At 43.2% G+C, this 18,797-nt stretch overlaps 1 protein-coding gene across 2 annotated transcripts in view; it reads left to right on the top strand.

Annotated features, from left to right (window-relative positions):
* MND1 (meiotic nuclear divisions 1) overlaps positions 1-18,797 on the top strand; it is an 87,148-nt gene that overhangs the window by 19,976 nt on the left and 48,375 nt on the right. For both annotated transcript variants that reach the window (XM_075613233.1, XM_075613222.1), the window contains one exon: positions 2,017-2,165. In XM_075613233.1, the coding sequence (XP_075469348.1) occupies positions 2,017-2,165 (149 nt within the window). The remainder of the gene's footprint in view (positions 1-2,016; positions 2,166-18,797) is intronic.

Here is an 18,797-nt window from a genome sequence, read left to right as displayed (position 1 = left end):
TGGATAATTAAAATCGCCCATTATGCAAACATGACCTAGTTTTGCTGTCTTCTCCATTTCAAGTTGGATCAGTCACTTTTTTGTTTTCTTTAATGAATAATTTGGAGTGTTTTTCAATTGTCATGTTTTCCCCAAGATACCTTTCATTGCTCTTAATATCTATATTCCCACCTTTTATCTGAAAGTTTAATTTCTATATCAGTAATATCTTAGTTAATGAAGAGCTCATCTTTCATCCTATGAAATTATGACCAGAGCGCGAGAAAAATAGGAAACTGATGTCTCGAGAGACTAGTTATAATGTTGGAAAAAAAAGTAGATTTATTTTTAAAGGAAAAATGCCTTGCAGATTGAGGTCTGACATACGTTGAGGATTTAACAAAATCCGTAATCTTCTTCCCACATATTAAAAAATGCAGGATCTTGAGATGTCTCACTTTCAGAAAGGAGATAGATCTAACATAGAAAGAAATATAAAATCTCTGTTATCAAATTCTTTAAATAAGAGATCGTCTTTTTTTCCCCTCTTGTTTTGTATGGCAAAGGGTTTACAGAAAATACGTTTCGTTACAAATCGGCGCATGTGTCAATTTTCCTTATCCATTTCAACCATGAAAACATGGAATCTTTTTTATTTTTTAATATGATTGGAATGGGAGGGTGGACGTGCCTCACCTCCTGAAGACTTAATTCTGACATTTAAATAAATGGTAAATTTACAAAGAACAATTTCACTTGTTTGTCTGTGTGAATCTGCACATCTACCACACTGGCTTCTTTCTCGGTCATCTTTACCAACTCTAACTCATGCACCCATTCGGATCATTTCACTTACCAAGTTTTCTTGACTCCCGTACTTATTTCCTTTGTGCTTACAATTCGATTGTAAATTGTGTCACTAGTAGCAAGGAATCAGTACTCTGGTGGACTTATATAATTCTTTATTAATTACATTTGGTCAACTTTTTGGGTCCTACCCCTGGACCTTTCTCAAGCTAAGTGCTGATCCTTTTCTACTATATTTCAAACCATGAGGAATACTTCTTCCAGTGCTCTAACCTTATGATATTGGTCTGGATGTGGTTCCTTGGACATCGCCACCTTAGTCCTAAATACTATAAGAGTTTCTCAAACTGGTCCCCAAAGAATGTAATGTTGGGCCCCAAAGCCAGTCAAGATTCACTTCAGATCGCTCTCTCCTGCAATATCTACATTTTCTATTGCTACACACAGGTTTGATACCCTGGTCCAGATCATTGTGTCCACACAGGACTTTTTTTTAATTTTTTTATAACAGAGCAGTGCTACTATGCTTTAATAAAGAAAACGACCCAGCCATACCTGCTCTCATATAATATAGCCTATATGGACGTCTGTCTTTTGTAATTTGCTCCAACTGGAAAATCTTTTCTTATCTTTATAGTAAGAAAGGATGGAGAGGGAGTAGGTGATATGATACTTTTTATGAGACCAACAAGTAATTGATATGTTATAAGCTTTCAAACCTCTCAGGGTCCTTCTCTATGAAGGACCCTGAGAGGTTTGAAATCTTGTAAAATATCAACTACTTGTTGGTCTAATAAAAGCTATCATACCACCTACTCCCTCTCCCTGCTTTGTTACTACATGCAAGAAAGGACCAACACAGCTACCCACAAGTATTTGTCTTATATAGCTTTAGAATCCTTGCCATGCACTCTTTAGTGCTGTCACTGACTGTATGGCACTGTCTGGATAAAAGCAGTCTATCTTAGTTGTGCGCATTCTGAATTTTATCATTGTAATATACAAAGAGAAAATCCCCGGCTTAGAAATGTTCAAACTGATTTGTAGCACATGGAGACAGTGACTTGTCCAAAATTACAGGTAATTGAAGTTGAGTTTTGGTACCACCTCAAGAGGCAAGCATGAAATGAAGATGCTTGTTCCTCTTTGTTAATTTGATTGGTTATGTAAGCATAGTAATAGCTTGTATTCTGTGTTAATAAATCTAGTTATTCTTTGTAACACTGGCAGCCTCCATGTCCGTGAAGGAAATTCTACAAAGTTTGGTGGATGATGCTATGGTAGACTCAGAGCGGATTGGGACTTCCAATTATTTTTGGGCTTTCCCCAGCAAGGCGCTCCATGCCCGCAAGAGAAAACTAGAGACCTTGGAAACTCAGGTAATTCTGCAACAGTTTGTGAGGAATACTGCAGCTGTTATATGGAGCAAACGTTGACATCTTATTTGACTATCGAAGTGTGTGTTAGGACAGCGGTGCGCAAACTGGCGGGGTGCGCCACCCAGGGGGGGGCGGGAGAATTTGCTTGGGGGGGCATGGGCGGTTAAAGGGGCCCCGCACTCTTCCCCACGGCATTTAAATGAAATGCCGTGGGAGGCGTGAGGCCCCTGTAACTCACTTACCTGCTGCCAGCCGGGTCTTCGACGACGCTTGGTTATGTGACGTCACACGTCGCCATGGCAACGCGCGTGAAATGGCGCGGTGGAGTCACGCTGCGTCACATGACCAGCAACGTCATTTGAGGTCGAGCCATCGGGAGAGGGGGGCGTGAATGCTGTGGCTCCCAGGAAGGGGGCCGCAGATCAAAAAGTTTGCGCACGGCTGTGTTAGGAGACAAATTTGTCACAACAGATCAAGGGAGTTGAAGTAAAAAAAGGATTTTATTGATAGCAAAATTCTGGGTGACGGAAGGCTCTCGCCGGAGATGTGCCACGCCACACACAGAAAGCAGCGTTTATTTATAAGCACATGCTAAGCGATTGTCTGGGGCCCATGTTCTAGTCTTGTACCTTCTGTTATTTTGATCTCACAATCCCTCAAGAATGCCACCCAACAACGTGTGTGACGTGTTCCATTGGTGACCATTCTATGTCGCCAGCAGGGGGAGTCTTGTACTTGCAAATGAAACTTCACTTAATCCCAGTAGACAGGAGACTGATCAAAACATCAACATTTTGTAGGAGGAGACCTACAGTATGACGAGAAAGCACTTCCAAATGAGAAATGTAGGCTATGTTCATGCTGCAGGCATGTTTGGCAGCTTTCTGTTTGCTTTCTTCACATCAACAAAAGGACACAGTGAAGCAGGTTTCTCAGGCCTGCAGCCAGACCCCAGCTCTGTATAGTCACTATATTAAGCCATTGCTGCCAGGGTGGCTTGCAACACAGAATTCTGCCAAGTAATACACTCTCTACCATTTTAGCTGTGGCTTTCTAATTTTACATATGTTTAATTGCTCTGCAGGATTGAGTTCGAAAGTATAACCATATATAGGGGGAAAACGAATATAAGAAAATTGATCTGCAGTTATACCTTTTTATAGCATTGATCTCATACAGTACATGGTTTACAGAAACACAGATGGCTTAACATTTTGGTATTTAATACTTTTACAAATAGATAATGTCAGTGCAGAGCATTGCATTACGAGCCTTGCTACACGGTAGCTTCTGATATCTGTTGGACAGGTTTTCCTGGGTTTTCTTTCATAGTAATTGCATATTACAAAGGTGTGGGAAGGAGGCCACATCCAATATTGGTACTGTACAGATACCCCAGACAGCCTGGCGCTTGGTGCAAATAGAAACAAAGCAATGTTGCCACACAAAGCGAGCAGTATCGATATTAGAAATGTTCTGCAGTCTCCAGTTTTGGCAGCATCTCCGTTCCAGGGGGACCGTCATCGGGGCCGAAACTTTGGCAGGGAACTTATTGACCGCAAAGAATTGCAAGTTGCCACACAGTTCAATGTGAAATGCAGCATCAAAATGACAGAACAAAGGTATACTTCCCTGACCACACCAATTAAGTTGATCAGATCTCCATAAGTATAGGAAGAGATTGTGGTTTTAAAATAACTTGAAACTCGGTTCACTTTTGACAGGGCACAGTGACTTCCACGTGAATAATGAGTATCATTCATTTCATCGTCTCTGTATATACGCCAGCCAACTGTAGAAACAACAGTTTTGGCCAACCCTGTTGTGTTACAATAATAAAACATGTTTTTAACTCTGGTAGCCCTCTCTCCACCTGACTAAAGAAAAGAGACTACCGGTACTGCCGTCACCTGTTTGCCAGCAGAAGGCCTGAGCCTCCGCTACTGGGAGCCTGGGGTATCGTTTGTTCACCTCGGTGCAGTGCCTCCACCGGAGAGGGATCCCAGCGTAGTGGGAGGAGCCCCTCACAGGAACCAATATACAAAGTAATTACACACGGGTACATATCAACAGTATTTACTGACATGTAATCCACAACACAGGAATAACAAGGACTTGCAAGGCCACACTCACACAGTAACACCTCCCGGATGGAGCCCCCAAAGTACTGGAGTGCCTGTGCACTTAACCCCTTGGTGTCCACAGACGAGTCCCTCCCCAAAGAGCATGTGTGGGATAGTGCTACCCACAGTGTGTTTGGCCATTGGTGCACGTGAATAGTACCTCCCTGGTCTCAGTCCACTGAAAGGTTACTCAGGACTGATGTCAGCCCTCAGAAGAATCGGTGCTCAATGAAACAACATATGAATAAACATATTTGGTTGCTGGAGATCTTAAGGGAAGGTATATACGTAATGTCAATAACACATCTGTGTGTCGCCACTCCTCATATCCCCTATTGAATAATAGCGTATGTGATAGCAGTACTCATTTCAAGGGGCAACTGGCTAAACCTGTTTAGCACTAGCGTGTTGCATACATAGTACTCATGGTTGACCACTTGGCAACGCTAAGGGGAGGAGGGAAAAGCAGTGTCCACCGCGTAGCTCCAGACTGTGTTCACAGCTGTTGAAGAAAAGCCAAGTAAGCGTTGTAATCTTCCTCACTGGGCTGTTAGGTTTCCCAGGATGACTGCGGCTTAGGTTCCGTTTACGTCAGCTGCAGCATTGTATGAGCGATGTCGTAGTGACTGGAACCGCCGGTAGAATCGGCTGGATACCACGTAGCTTTGTTTACACATATACTCACTGCACCATTAGGCTTTGGTCCCGCTGCGTCCGGCGGTGCGCGGCCGTGTGCGCATTCCTCACCAGCAGGGGTATCCTTTCCTAGCCGGTCCCAGTCCCCCCTCGCTGTACGGCTCACAACGTGCTGTCACGCGTCAGCCGCCAGGGGATGCAAGAAAATTGTGATCCCGAGCGTTGACGCGTCACGTGGTGCGCTGATGAGTCTATCACCGGCGGGGGGCGGGAGCTGTCAGAGAGCTTCCTCCACAAGGTAGGGGGGGGTGTGTGTCTGTGTGTGTGTCTGTGTGTGTCTGTGTGTGTGTGGACCGGGGGGAGGGATCAGCACGGAGAGGAGGGCATTTGTGGGGGGGGGGAAGCTGCTTACCTTCCAGCATACAGCCGGCAGCAGCTCCCTCCTGCAGCCCTGGAGACCGACCCCTGCTGCAGCCATCCGCTGGAGGGGAGGGGAGGGGGGGTGTTATCGGACGGGAGCAGCAGAGGGCATGTGGAGGGGGGAGTAGCACGGAGAGCAGAAGAGGGCATGTGGGGGGTCCCTCCTGCAGCCCCGGAGACCCCCGCTGCAGCCCTCCGCTGAAACCACGCCCCCCGGCCGCTGCTCCCGCTCCCTACAGACCGCATTTAGTGGTCAAGTGCCTCTCCATGCGCCGCCTGTCTGCGGTGCGGGCGCGTGGTCTGAGGCAGCGAAGCCTTAGCCAGGGGCAGGAGTTTGGAAGTGGATGAAGTGATCTCCAGCACAGTGTGCATCCGTGCGCATGGTCAGTAGATGAAAACGTCCAAAAAGGAAAAACCGGAGCACAGCTTGCCAAAAAATGAACTGGTAGAGACAAGAACCAAAATTAAAGATTTATTAAATTAAAAACAAATACTTAAAGTCCTGGCAGATCCTCTAACGTGTTTCACACACAGGATGCTTTGGAAGGGGAATCTGGCCTAGTCCAGTGGAGCACTGCTCCCTGGACATTACCGTCACCCTCACTGTCCTGCTCCCGACTGGCATGGTCCCTGCATTCACGACAAACACCTATCTTTCCTGGCTGTGAATCCAGCAACCCTATTGGATGAAACTGCCCACCTGATCGGAGCACCTCCGGGATCCTGGGATATGTAGTTCCCTTGCGGAGCATTACAGAACATGAACGGAGCATTACAGAACATGAACAGAACATTACAGAACATGGCCGCCGCTGATCTTCCGCACTGAGCATGCACCCTGCTCTCTAATGGCTGCTAGGGGGTTGGAACTCTCCTGCGCATGCGTAATCCCTCTCTGCAATGCCCTTATCTTCCGCAGCACCGCTGATCTCCCGCAGCCAGCCATAGCCTCCCCCATGCTCCGCTCTCGCATCGGGGGGGGAAAGGGGGAAACGGTTACACTCTAATAATAGCAAGTGCTGCAGCTGCATTACACCCAGGTATATGGTCTTTAGGGGGGCCAATCCATTGTGGTCACACAATGCACCCCTAGGAATTCTGGGGGAGTGGGATGAGAGCCCAAAAATATGCTTTTATCAGGACCAACCATTTGTTTGATTTTCCACTAGTAAGAGTCTGGATGTACCCCAGTAAACTTTTTATTTTGAACTGTCCAAGACATGCCAGCTACAATATAGGGGCTGTCTAACACTTGACTTGCTAATCTGCAATCAGATACCTAGCACACAAAAAAAAATATACACACACAGTACAGCACAACATACCTGCCAACTCTTCCCGTCGAGTGTCTTCAACGAAGCATAGTTCTCATTGGATTTCTTTTTGTATTGAAAAGTCAGTTACAAATTGGATACATATTTATATGTGAGAGGTTAAAAATAATCCTCAGATGTGGTCAAAACTGTCCCTGGCTTCTTCAGAGACAGCTGGCAGGTTTACACTTAGGACGCGGATATAGTGGGCGCGTGACGGATCGCATGGTGCCGCGCGCGCCTGTCGCCGAGCGATCTGTGGCCTGTGATCCACAGCGATGGGAGGCCTGACCGTGACGTCACGTGAGCGGTTCACCCTCATTGGCTGAACCGCTCACGTGACCCAGCCATCACGCGACAGACACAAAATAGTTTGTGTCTTGGAAAATCGCATGCGCAGTCGCGCGCTCTATGGCCTGCCTCATAGAGGTACTTTTGTTTGCGCGGCCTTGGAGCACTTGATGTAGTGGATGTCATGCACTTCAACGCGCTCATTGATACAGAGCAACAATGTACCAGGAAAGGGACATTTGGTCGTAGCTGTCTCGCCGCGACCAACTCTACCGGCGTTCGGCCACAGAGGGACACTTTAGGATAGGAGTTTTGGGGCAAAGGGAATAGGTTTTTAAGGTAATGGGTTAAGGTTTTTAGAGTTGGGGGTAGCATTAGTATTAGGGGTTTTTAGGGTAAGGTTACTTACCTTGGTGGCGAAGCAGCGGGCGGTGAGAGGTCCTGGCAGCGAGGTGAGTAGCAGTTAAACGCTAGCGGCGATTTGGTCGCGGCAAAATGGATGCGACCAAATGTCTTAGAGTCTGCACCTGCACCGCACTGCGCCTGCTGTGTCCTGTGGATCATGCAAACGGAAGTTCAAATAATTTAAAAACCTGCAATGTCTTACTTGTGTTTGGTATCCCAGTCACATTATTGATGTACAGGCATACCTCGGTTTAAGTACACTCACTTTAAGTACACTCGCGAGTAAATACATCTCGCTCAATAGGCAAACGGCAGCTCACGCATGCGCCATTCAGCACGTCCTGAACAGCAATACCGGCTCCCTACCTGTACCGAAGCTGTGCGCAAGCGGGGAGACTATAGAGCCTGTTACAAATGCGTTATTTACATCAGTTATGCACGTATATCACAATTGCAGTACAGTACATGCATCGATAAGTGGGAAAAAGGTAGTGCTTCACTTTAAGTACATTTTCGCTTTACATACATGCTCCGGTCCCATTGCGTATGTTAATGTGGGGTATGCCTGTAATTATAGAATTTTCCCTCTGTTCCACCATCTTGTGTTTTTTTTTAATTTTGTTTTTTTTTAATCTGCTTTTACATTAAACTCTGATCTGACTGAAATAAAGGGGAACAACCTGCTTTAAAAAAAACCTTCCTAGCTATAATAATTATTATTATTATCTGTGTAGCCAGTTCCCCCCTCCTTACCCTCTGTTATGTGGGGATGTTGCTGGCAGGGTGACCGAGTCGCCGGCGGCTCCCTCCGCAGGGCGCCGCCATATTGTGTGCGCGAGCATGCGCAGAAGCGCCGACTGATAGACAGAGGCCTGATAGGATGCGCAGGGCACCACTGCGGCGGCCATTAGTCGCGCATGCGCAGTGTCCTATACACACGCGGCCCCAATGTTAATTCAGCAGCAGAGAGACTACAACTCCCATGATGCTTAGGGAGAAGCAGCCAGGTGATGCATGGTAACCAATGAGATGGCTGGATTGCTCCTGGAGGGAGGAAAGAGTACTGCATGCTGGGACAGGAAACGGAGAGTCAAGACCTGGACCCTGAAGGTGCAGGTAGTGTCCAAGGAGCTGTGCTCCAGGGACTAGGCCAGAGGTAATTCCCCCATAGCCCATTTAGTCCCCTGAGCCACTGTAGAAGTGTTCTGTGTGCATGATATAGGGAAAGGCCTTAAGATAGGGACTCTTTCCACTATAGCAATAGAGAGAGTAATATGCTGCAGGACATTGCCTGAATGCCAGTGCAGCTTGATGGCTGAAAGGAGATCTGGACTCAATAGTAGAGACTGTTCCCAAAGGATCATCTGGCTGGGGGTCCCTCCCCAGAGGAGTCAGATGGTGGAATCATTCCTGCAAGGAGCAGCGCACCCCGCAGCAGGACCACGTTGCAGAGCCGCTGATTGTTGCTGATTATCCTGGTCAGGACTATGACCAGGGAGGTATTATAAGTGCACCACCGGGCCCCAACACAGGGAAGCGCTATCCCTCACACTCACACTATTGTTTGTGGACACTCAGGGGTTAAGTGCTCAGGCACATTGCTACTGAAAGGACAAAGGGTGATGCCATGATTGACATGAGGAATGATGCAATGAGATCGATGTAAAGAAGTTATATTCATATGCTTAGTAAATACAGTTCTTATCCTACTGTGTGTGTATTTACTGTGTATGTTGGTTCTGGTGAGGGAACACTCCCACCACGTTGGGATCCCTAATCGGTGGAGGCTTCACCGTGTATAAGTATATACCCCAGGCTCCCAGTGGCGGAGGTTCAGGCCTCCTGTTAGCCACACAGGTGACAGCAGCACGCGTAGTTGTAGTACCCCAGGGTATCTTCAGGGCCATGGATTTCAATGCTTTTCTTAGAAAATCCAAACCATCAAATGCACTTAATTTACATATGAATGGGTGTATTGATTCTTCTATCATTAATCCATGGCCTGACTGGAGTTCCAGGAGGATAGTAGGGAAAACCTCCTTATGGGTCTTCCAGAATGTCCATGTTTATCAAGAACCTACTCCAACATTTTAGTGACCCGTTCTTTAAAATATGCTTTGTTTGTGTGTAGAGTTTTTTTGTGCATTTACTATATGTATTTTATCGAAAGCGAAAGATTTTATCTGAAGAATTGCTCAATCATTTTGGTTCAGATGAAATATGTGATTTGCACAAAAAATAAAATGTATATCATGTATGGACTAATCTGGGCTCTCCTTTTTAGCTTTTGTATTGGTGTTGTCAGGCTGCTGGAATGCTACATTGAAAGCAGTAGTCTCTCAGGCATTACTACGTGGCTCTATTTTGTAGTATTAGATTACACTAATCCAGCTCCTGCTGACCTATTTTGAAGAACCGTTGCCTATTGGGGCATCTCCTAAACTGATCTAAAACATTACAAATACTCACTAATTTAATCATAAATAATAAACTTTCATTACAAAAGTGTTATGAAGGATCCACCCCATTATGGGTTTTAATCTGGGTAGCTAATTGCCTGTTAAAAAGAAATCAAAATATTTTCTGCTACCTGATTTTAAAAATAAGTTAATAGAATTGGTAAATTGAGACATGGGATGGCTTTGACTGTGATTAGTGACGTGACTGTATGTTGAACAGGACCTAAAAAGTTCCCTCGCCATTCCACTGCTTTTGTTGGAGTCAATCTTGTAGTTGTATTGGTTCTGGTCAAGTGTAAATTCCTTGAAGTTTGTGATGCTTTTATTGAACCAACATGAGAATTCTTCTTAAATTATATAATAGTGGACAGAGCTTCTGAAATACTATAAGACTCTATTTTTCTCTATCTATATATATATATATATATATATATATATATATATATATATATATATTATTTTGTTATTGGGTTTATGAGCATTAAATAACATTCCAATACAGAAAAAAAAACAATATGAAACAGAAAAACATACTTTTACACGAAATTATTTTTGGTATTGCTCATCATACTTATAATTTCAAATTTCAACACATTAACACTAATAATAGTAATAAATAAAAAAATAAAAAAACAGATAATAGCATCTCCAAAGAGTAACATCAAAGCTATCACCACCCAGCCTCCTAGCAGACTCTGGTATAAGATTCCCCACTCGCCATCTCCCCCATCAACAATATACTATCATATTTCTTCAAGGGCGATAAAGTGCAATTTGTCTGCACGAAACGCGTAGAAGGTTGCAGCCTTCTGTTTTTATGTCCACCCAATAAAGAAATATTTTTGCCAGACCTGCCATCACCCCCTTTTTTTGCTGTGCGTTGCACCAACCCATTTGCACTCGATATTATATGTGACCCATGGCAATCAGTCTGAGGACACCCAAAGCGGTGTGCTCAAATGTCTGGTAAAGGAATATACCAGTGCATGCTTCAAAAAAAGTTCTTTAGTAAGATAAAAAATAAACACACAATAAAACAGCACAAATGTAAGTGCTATAAAGGGAAATGGCAGTGATACAATATTACTAGACTGCCATAGACATCACCAGATGGATTGAAGTTTCTGGAGAAGAACGCCAAGCTTTAGCGGAAGGTTGTAAAGTCTCACAGGACGAAACGCGTTGGTGCGTTTGCGTTTTTCACTCTCCTGTGAGCTTATTTAATAAACGCCCTTCAGTTTTACTCTGGAGTCGCCCGTGACATTTTTTCATTCAGGATTTCTTCTGATTAGCTGTGCTCCTTTGCTCCATCTACACTCTGGGATAGTAAGCCTGCTGCCATTATTTTTGCTTTTGGTTCTTTATACATTGCTCTAATCACACCAAGGAAAGTTCCTGTAATACCCATTTTCCCCAGAACATTCATCAGATATTCCCATCCTACATTATCAAAAGCTTTTTTGGCATCCACTGATATTATATTATCTTTATTGCTTTGCGTATTAGTTTTTGTCCAGTGTATAGCTGTTATAACCTTTCTGATATTTTTAACAGAGGCTCTGCCCTTTACAAAGCCCGCCTGATCTGCATGTATTAATTTAGGTAGGACGGTGGGGCAAGTCTATTGGCCAATATTTTTTATAGTATCGTTACGTCCTGGTTCAAAATAGATTGGTCTATAGGATTCTGGGTTCAAGGAGACTCTCCCTTCTTTATGAATTATTCTTACAAATTCAGTTTTACCCGTCTTTATATATTTTTCTTTATCTAGAATTTCTAAGGGGGGCCCCAACTTCATCAATAAGCATTTTATAAAACTCTCCTGTGAATCCGCCTGGGCCTGACACTTTACCATTTCTAAGAGTTTTAATAGAATTTTCTATATCTTCAATCGTTAGCGAGCTTAGTTTTTATTCGTCTATATTGCTGTTACTATATACATTTGGTAGAAATTTTGAAAACCCTTATTTATCTCTAGGATTAGTGGTGATATCTCCCGATTTATTTATTTTCCCCCTTATTCTCAGAATATGGTTTAACTTTATAGGTTTTCTAGCCATATTGCCCAACAGTTTCCCTGATTTATTTCCAAACTTGTAAAAGTTTAGATCTCCCAAACTGCATTTTCCTTTGTTCTTTTCTATGGAGCCAAACCCCACATAAATCCTTGGCTCTCATTATAACTGTCTCTGTTATCTGTAGTGGGATTTAGCTTAAAAGCACAGAATCTATTATTTAACTCTTTGCTCGCCTTAGAGAACTCCAAATCAATCTCCTTCTTGCTCTTATTTATAGATGCAATTATTTTCCCTCTTTTTTTAATTTTTTTTTTAAATACAGTAAATCAGTTCTGTACTATGAGAAAATACTTGTAGCATTAAAAAATCTTTTTTAAAGATGTATTTTTAATGTATTCTAATGTAATAAGCATTTTTGCTCCTACAGCAACCATTTACAAAGTCACATCCACTTCCCTTTGAAACAGCGTCACCTTTTGAGCCCTGCCCTCTCTCTAGCAGTGAAGCAATTGAATTTAGTGCCTGCCTGGTCACATGCTCTTCCTCACAGAACTTTGGCTGTCAGTGCAGAACAGGACCCAAGATGCATTTAGTGAACCCCGAGCTGAATCTTCAGCGATCGATTTGACAGGAGAACGGATCGATCAGCAATTTAGCTAATCACTTGTCAGTGTGCAGATTGTATTGATGCACATTTTGAATGAATTTTTTATTTTATTTTTTAAACGACATCTTGAACTGCAGCTTTAACATTCCATGAAATAATTCTCATGGGGAACTTACTCTCTCAAAGGATATACCCAGTGGAGCTATTCATTATTCTTAGCACAGTGGAGAGACCATGTGGATAAACAGCAGAGTGGGGCATGTGAAGTACATAACACACAGAAAAACACAAAACGAACCCCCACGCCCCAAAAAAGGGTGTGTGTGCCGAGCCCGACTATTTTAAGTGAAACTTTTTTTTGTAGTGTGTGTGTGTGTGTGTGTGTGTGTGTGTGTGTGTGTGTGTGTGTGTGTGTGTGTGTGTGTGTGTGGTCCCTCTCTCCCCGGCTCTGTGCATGCGCTGGTGGCGGCGCTGACCACTTCTGACGTCACTTCCGTTACATACTTCTGTATCCATGAAGGAGATTTTTGCCAGGTGCCAGCAAAGAAGTTTAACTTCAAAAACACAACGAATAATGGCCTCTACTTCATGGCACTTTTGGAGGAAACTTTCAATTGCCATATATTATGATGTCTTTGTGCTTTTCACGTAAACCAACTTTTGCTTTAAGGACGGTTTAGATCTTATCAAGGAAATCAATGACATTGCTACTGTATGTTCCCCCCCCCCTCCTTTTTGAGCTGGGTGGGCCTTCCCCTGACTGCTATATTTGTCAAATATTTCCCTTTGGACGCAGCCATGGATTGTCAGGGAGGAAAGACGACCTGACCGTATGCGCTTAGATCCTTTAGACTTTGTATAACTATTGTATAACATTTGTTATTACACGGCACATGTTTAAATAGCTTGCGCTGTCCATTTTGTGAAAATGACTTCATTATCAGTTAGGTTGTCATATATTGGTTGTTTAGTGTTTTAGAGTAGTATTTTTGCAGCTCTTTTAAATGAAATTAATTAGCTAATTAATAAATTAGCTCAAATTATCTCAGAAACCTACTCATTTACTGTTGACATTTCATATTTCCACTGAAATGGCTTCTCTTTGGGTCACTGTCTGCGCACGGCTTGACACCGTTTTCTCTCCCCATGTTAATTTGACTCCATCTTTCTGCAGCTTTTGACATGGTTATTTATAGACTTCTCCTTTCAATATCTTTGTGCTTTGGGTTTTGCATCCTTTTTCTTCCCCAAGCTCAATGGAATGCTACTTTTTCCAGTCTCATACAAATTAATTAATTGTTTTCCACTTTACTTTGAAAACCTAGATGTCTGTCTTTTTTCTTTCTCAGTGTATCGGTATGTAGAGGATTGGGAGTTATTTGGAATTGGGTGACTTTAGAATTTCACAAATTACAGTTAACTGAATGAGGAAGAGGAAGTGAATCTGCATGCTTAATATAGTACAAACCACAAGTATCAATCAGTTTTCAGGATGCTAACATATATACTGTATAGTGCCCACACAAAACTCCTGTAAGCTCAAAACCCAGACCTACCACACCATATATATTTATCTCAAAAAGGAGTGCTACTGTGTATGTGACAATGTATAAACAAAAGACAGAGAACCCCAATGCGACATCCAACATGACAAATCATATAGTTTTTTTCTCATAAGTGAGGGTCATTTAGTTAAATTCTTTGGCCGAAGCATTGTAAGCTTGCAGACCACGTCAAGGTTTGTCCTCTTTTTCTGCAAGTCCTAACACTATCTCTCTGAATGTTTTCGTTACCTCTCTGATATGAGGAAGAAGTCTTAATAGACTGGTCATTCACAGCTGCATCTTGGGACATGCTATACCCATATATAGTGTTATCAATTTTTCAAATACTTACATGTAGTTAAAGATTTAGAATGTCTACTAATTGGAATATGATTGACAATGGCACCCTTTGCTCTTAACATAACATTCTAATAAGTGCCGAATAAAACTGCTGATGTTAGCAGGCTTGAATCATGTTTTGATCAACTAAATGTCTCCTTTAGTATTAGATGTAGGTTCAAAATGTAGATATTTCACACAAAAATTGCAAGCCAATTTGCGAGGAGCACTGGAAGTGTATATTTATTTTCCATTAATGTAAGGCCAATCTTCTTACTAGCTACATACTTCAATAAGGGAGGAACTCAGGTTCTATGTATTTGTTTTCCATAAATGTTGAGAGGGCTCAAGAAAAGTATTTCTGTGTATACTAAATGAGATAAAAAGGGAATGCCTGTAAATAATTTATCTAATGCTCTCCTTTGACTTATGGTAAACCAGTTGTACCTTTCTAATAAGATACATGTATTAATATCTTGGTCCATAATTGTACATTCCTGTTCTATAGCACTCTCGCTTATATGCAATGTCATGAAGATGGTATTATATTATATTTGTCACTCAAAAAAAATCCACATTCATTCATTTTGAACAGGCCGTCATCATATTTTGACTTGCACATTACATCTTGCCTGCTGTCATTCATGGGATCCCAGTGATATCAAGTAGACGCCCCCCAAGTCATTAGCAACGTCCTGAACATCATAGGGCAGTACCCCCTCTGCTTTGCTGCTGCTACTGTCCAAGTCATGGCAATGGAGCACACTGCTTACGTCTGTCATTAGATCTTTTTCCTTAATCCATATGTCAGAACATCCCATCTGTTGCCTCCTCCCATCCCACACCGCTTCCTAACTCTCCTCCTGCCTTTCTGGGCTCTTTTTCTGCTATCTCGGAGGAGGATGTGTCACTGCTGATCTCCTCTTCTCCCTCTACCACCTGCCCTCTTGATCCCATTCCTTCCCATCTCCTAAAACCTCTTGCTCCTTCTATAATCCCTATGCTCACACAGATCTTTAACTCTTCCCTCTACTCTGGTACTTTTCCATCCTCCTTCAAACATGCAACCGTGATACCTTTGCTCAAAAACAGCTAGCTTGATCCTACCTGTCCTTCTAACTATCGACCTGCCTCCAAACTCCTTGAACGTCTTGTATTCTCTCACCTGCTCCACTTTCTCAACACCCATTCTCTCCTTGACCCTGTACAATCTGGCTTCCGCACTGCTCACTCGACTGAAACAGCCCTCACTAAAATAACTAATGACCTCCATTCTGCCAAAGACAGAGGTTATTACACTCTGCTCATATTACTCGACCTCTCTGCAGCATTTGACACCGTGGACCACCCTCTTCTCCTCCACATTCTCCATACTCTTGGTATTCGGAACAAAGCTCTATCCTGGATCTCCTCTTACCTCTCCCATCGTACTTTCAGTGTCTCTTTTGCTAACACCTCCTCCTCTATCGATCTCTCTGTGGGGGTACCCCAGGGCTCTGTCCTGGGACCGCTTCTCTTCTGTCTTTACACACTCTCTCTAGGTGACCTAATCACATCTTTTGGGTTTAAATATCACCTCTATGCTGACGAGACACAAATTTACCTTTCAACCCCTGACTTACACCTGCTATACAGACCAAAGTTTCTGAATGTCTCTCTGGAATATCATCCTGGATGGCCATCCGCCGACTGAAACTTAACATGGCAAAAACAGAGCTCCTTATACTTCCTCCCAAACCTGGCCCTACTACCTCCTTCCACATTACTGTTGGAAATACGATCATTCACCCAGTAGCCCAAGCACGCTGCCTAGGGGTCACACTCGATTCCTCTCTCACATTCTCCTCTCACATTCAAAACGTTTCTAAAACTTGTCGCTTTTTCCTCCGCAATATCACAAAGATACACCCTTTCCTCTGTTACTCGTCTGCTAAAACTCTGACTCAGGCCCTCATTCTCTCCCGTCTCGATTACTGCAACCTCCTGCTGTCCGGCCTCCCTGCCTCTCACCTGTCTCCCCTACAATCTATACTAAACGCTGCTGCCAGAATCACTCTACTCTTTCCTAAATCTGTCTCCGTGTCTCCCCTCCTGAAATCCCTCTCCTGGCTTCCGATCAAATCCCGATTCTCGCACTCAATTCTCTTCACTTTTAAAGCTTTACACTCCTCTGCCCCTCCTTACATCTCAGCCCTAATTTCTCGCTATGCACCATCCCGACTCTTGCGGTCTTCTCAAGGATGTCTTCTTTCTACCCCCTTTGTATCTAAAGCCCTCTCCCGCCTTAAACCCTTTTCACTGACTGCCCCGCACCTCTGGAATGCCCTTCCCCTCAATTCCCGACTAGCACCCTCTCTATCCACCTTTAAGACCCACCTTAAGACACATTTGCTTAAAGAAGCATATGAATAGCACTGTGGATAATCCTGGACACATGATACATAAAGCTTGGCCCCCTGCAGACGCATTTACTAGAATTTCCTCCTACTGTCTCTATACGTTCTCCTGCCTACCAATTAGATTGTAAGCTCCTCGGAGCAGGGACTCCTGTTCCTTAATGTTACTCTTATGTCTGAAGCACTTATTCCCATGACCTGTTATTTATATTATTTGTTATTTATATGATTACAACATGTATTACAACTGTGAAGCGCTATGTATATTTATGGCGCTATATAAATAAAGACATACAATTTACTGTGTTTCTCCCCCTCTCCATAGACGTGCAGAACTATTGTGAACAGAATCTACCGGCATTAACTCGTGTGTATTAGTTTGAAGACCAGGCCTGGATTTATATCTCATGATGACCAGGAGTCAATTTGATAATACTGGATATTTTTAGTATAGGGGAGTACCATTTTATATCAAGATAGGATCTTCAGGTTCTTGATACAGAAGTGAAACAAAGTAGCGATACATCTGTTATTTAAATACTTAGTGGAAGCAGATTGCCATAAAAATAGCCTGCTCTGTGGTTATCTGAGGATTAGTTGAAACATATTATTGTGGGCATGTTATATTTATCACCGCTTCCTCTTTCCTTTCTCTCCCCTTTCTCTCCCCTTTCAGTTTCATACTAATGACATTTGAAAGTTACAGATATTTCCTCTTAAACAGTGTTAACATAGAATTTCAAAAGAATGTATATTTCTTCCCACTCATCAGGTTTTAATGCAATTTTGAAACAAATATGCTAAATGTGATTTATCAGTCTGTGAGTCTATTCTGCCAACATAATTCAGCCCCTGGAATTTACAGTGCAGCAAGGCCCCGCTTCTCGGCGCCCCGCTTCTCGGCGCCCCGCTTCTCGGCGCCCCGCTTTACGGCAATCCGCTGATACGTCGGTACCGAGAATGGGGCTGCCATGTCTGCGCATGCGCAAAACGGGCAGAGGGTGAAAGAGGGAAATTGCCGGTTTGCGCATACGCACACGGCAAAAATCGCCGGTTCCGCTTTTCGGAAATTTTCGCTTTTCGGCGGGCCCTTAGAACGGAACCCTCCGCATGCCCGGGGCCCTCCTGTGTAATAGTAACTTGAGGATGAAAAAAAAATTACTTTGTAATAATTCAGACTTTATTTTTCCCATTGTTTGGAATATGTGTGACCTTAGCAGAAGTGTTTTTTGCCCACCCATGGATTTTAACATTCTTTAATGTTGAGAAAAAAAAGTGCAAGAATTATATCAAAATGTAAACATGTCGTCTTTCTTAACTGATACAGGCATCTTTACGCATTTCATTTTCAGAATATCCTCAAACGTAGGCGTAGTGGGGAGACTAGAGATGTTCGGATGTGTGATACTTTAAACAGACTGGAGGTAGAGGATGTCTATTGTGATGGTGGAAATGTGATGTAGTGAGTTCATATGGGACTTGCTGATAGAAATATTGGATTCTCCCACAGTCTGCAGAGATAATAAGGTATCCTTGGAATGAATGGAATTCTGGGACAACCAGGATAGCAGGTTCCACTAATTAACCTTAGAAGTTCTGCGGGGATTTATTTGTTCTAACTCTGTTTCAAACGATCATCAACATCTTTCTACCATGTCTCCCCATACCAGTACAAACTATACGGAGGATAGTCTCTCCCCATGTTCGCCCCTCCGAATCAGTCTCCAGTAGGCTCCTTGCTCTTCTCTCATGCAAGCTGTTTTCTTTCCTCCCATGCTGGGAGTTTAATGGGCAGAGACCCACAATCCCCTGGCAATATGCTCTGTGTCCAGACACTCTTTACTTTAATTGATCTTGGATGTGATCAAAAGAGCAGAAGACAAATTATGAATATGTGAAGTGTTTTTTCAAGTAGAGCAATTAGTCCTCACTCACTGGTTTTGTTAATCTGCAAGGAGGGTTTGGAGACTTGTCCAGTTATTTTGGTATGCCGGCCTTTGCTGTGCAAGTCAGTGCAATGCAAGCCTCTTTGCCATTTCTCTACATGTTTTCTGCCCTACAGACCTCATTGGCACGTCTCT

The sequence above is a fragment of the Ascaphus truei genome, chromosome 1, assembly GCF_040206685.1.
Source record: "Ascaphus truei isolate aAscTru1 chromosome 1, aAscTru1.hap1, whole genome shotgun sequence".
Lineage (NCBI taxonomy): Eukaryota > Metazoa > Chordata > Amphibia > Anura > Ascaphidae > Ascaphus > Ascaphus truei.
This window is presented reverse-complemented; position numbering and strand designations above follow the sequence as displayed.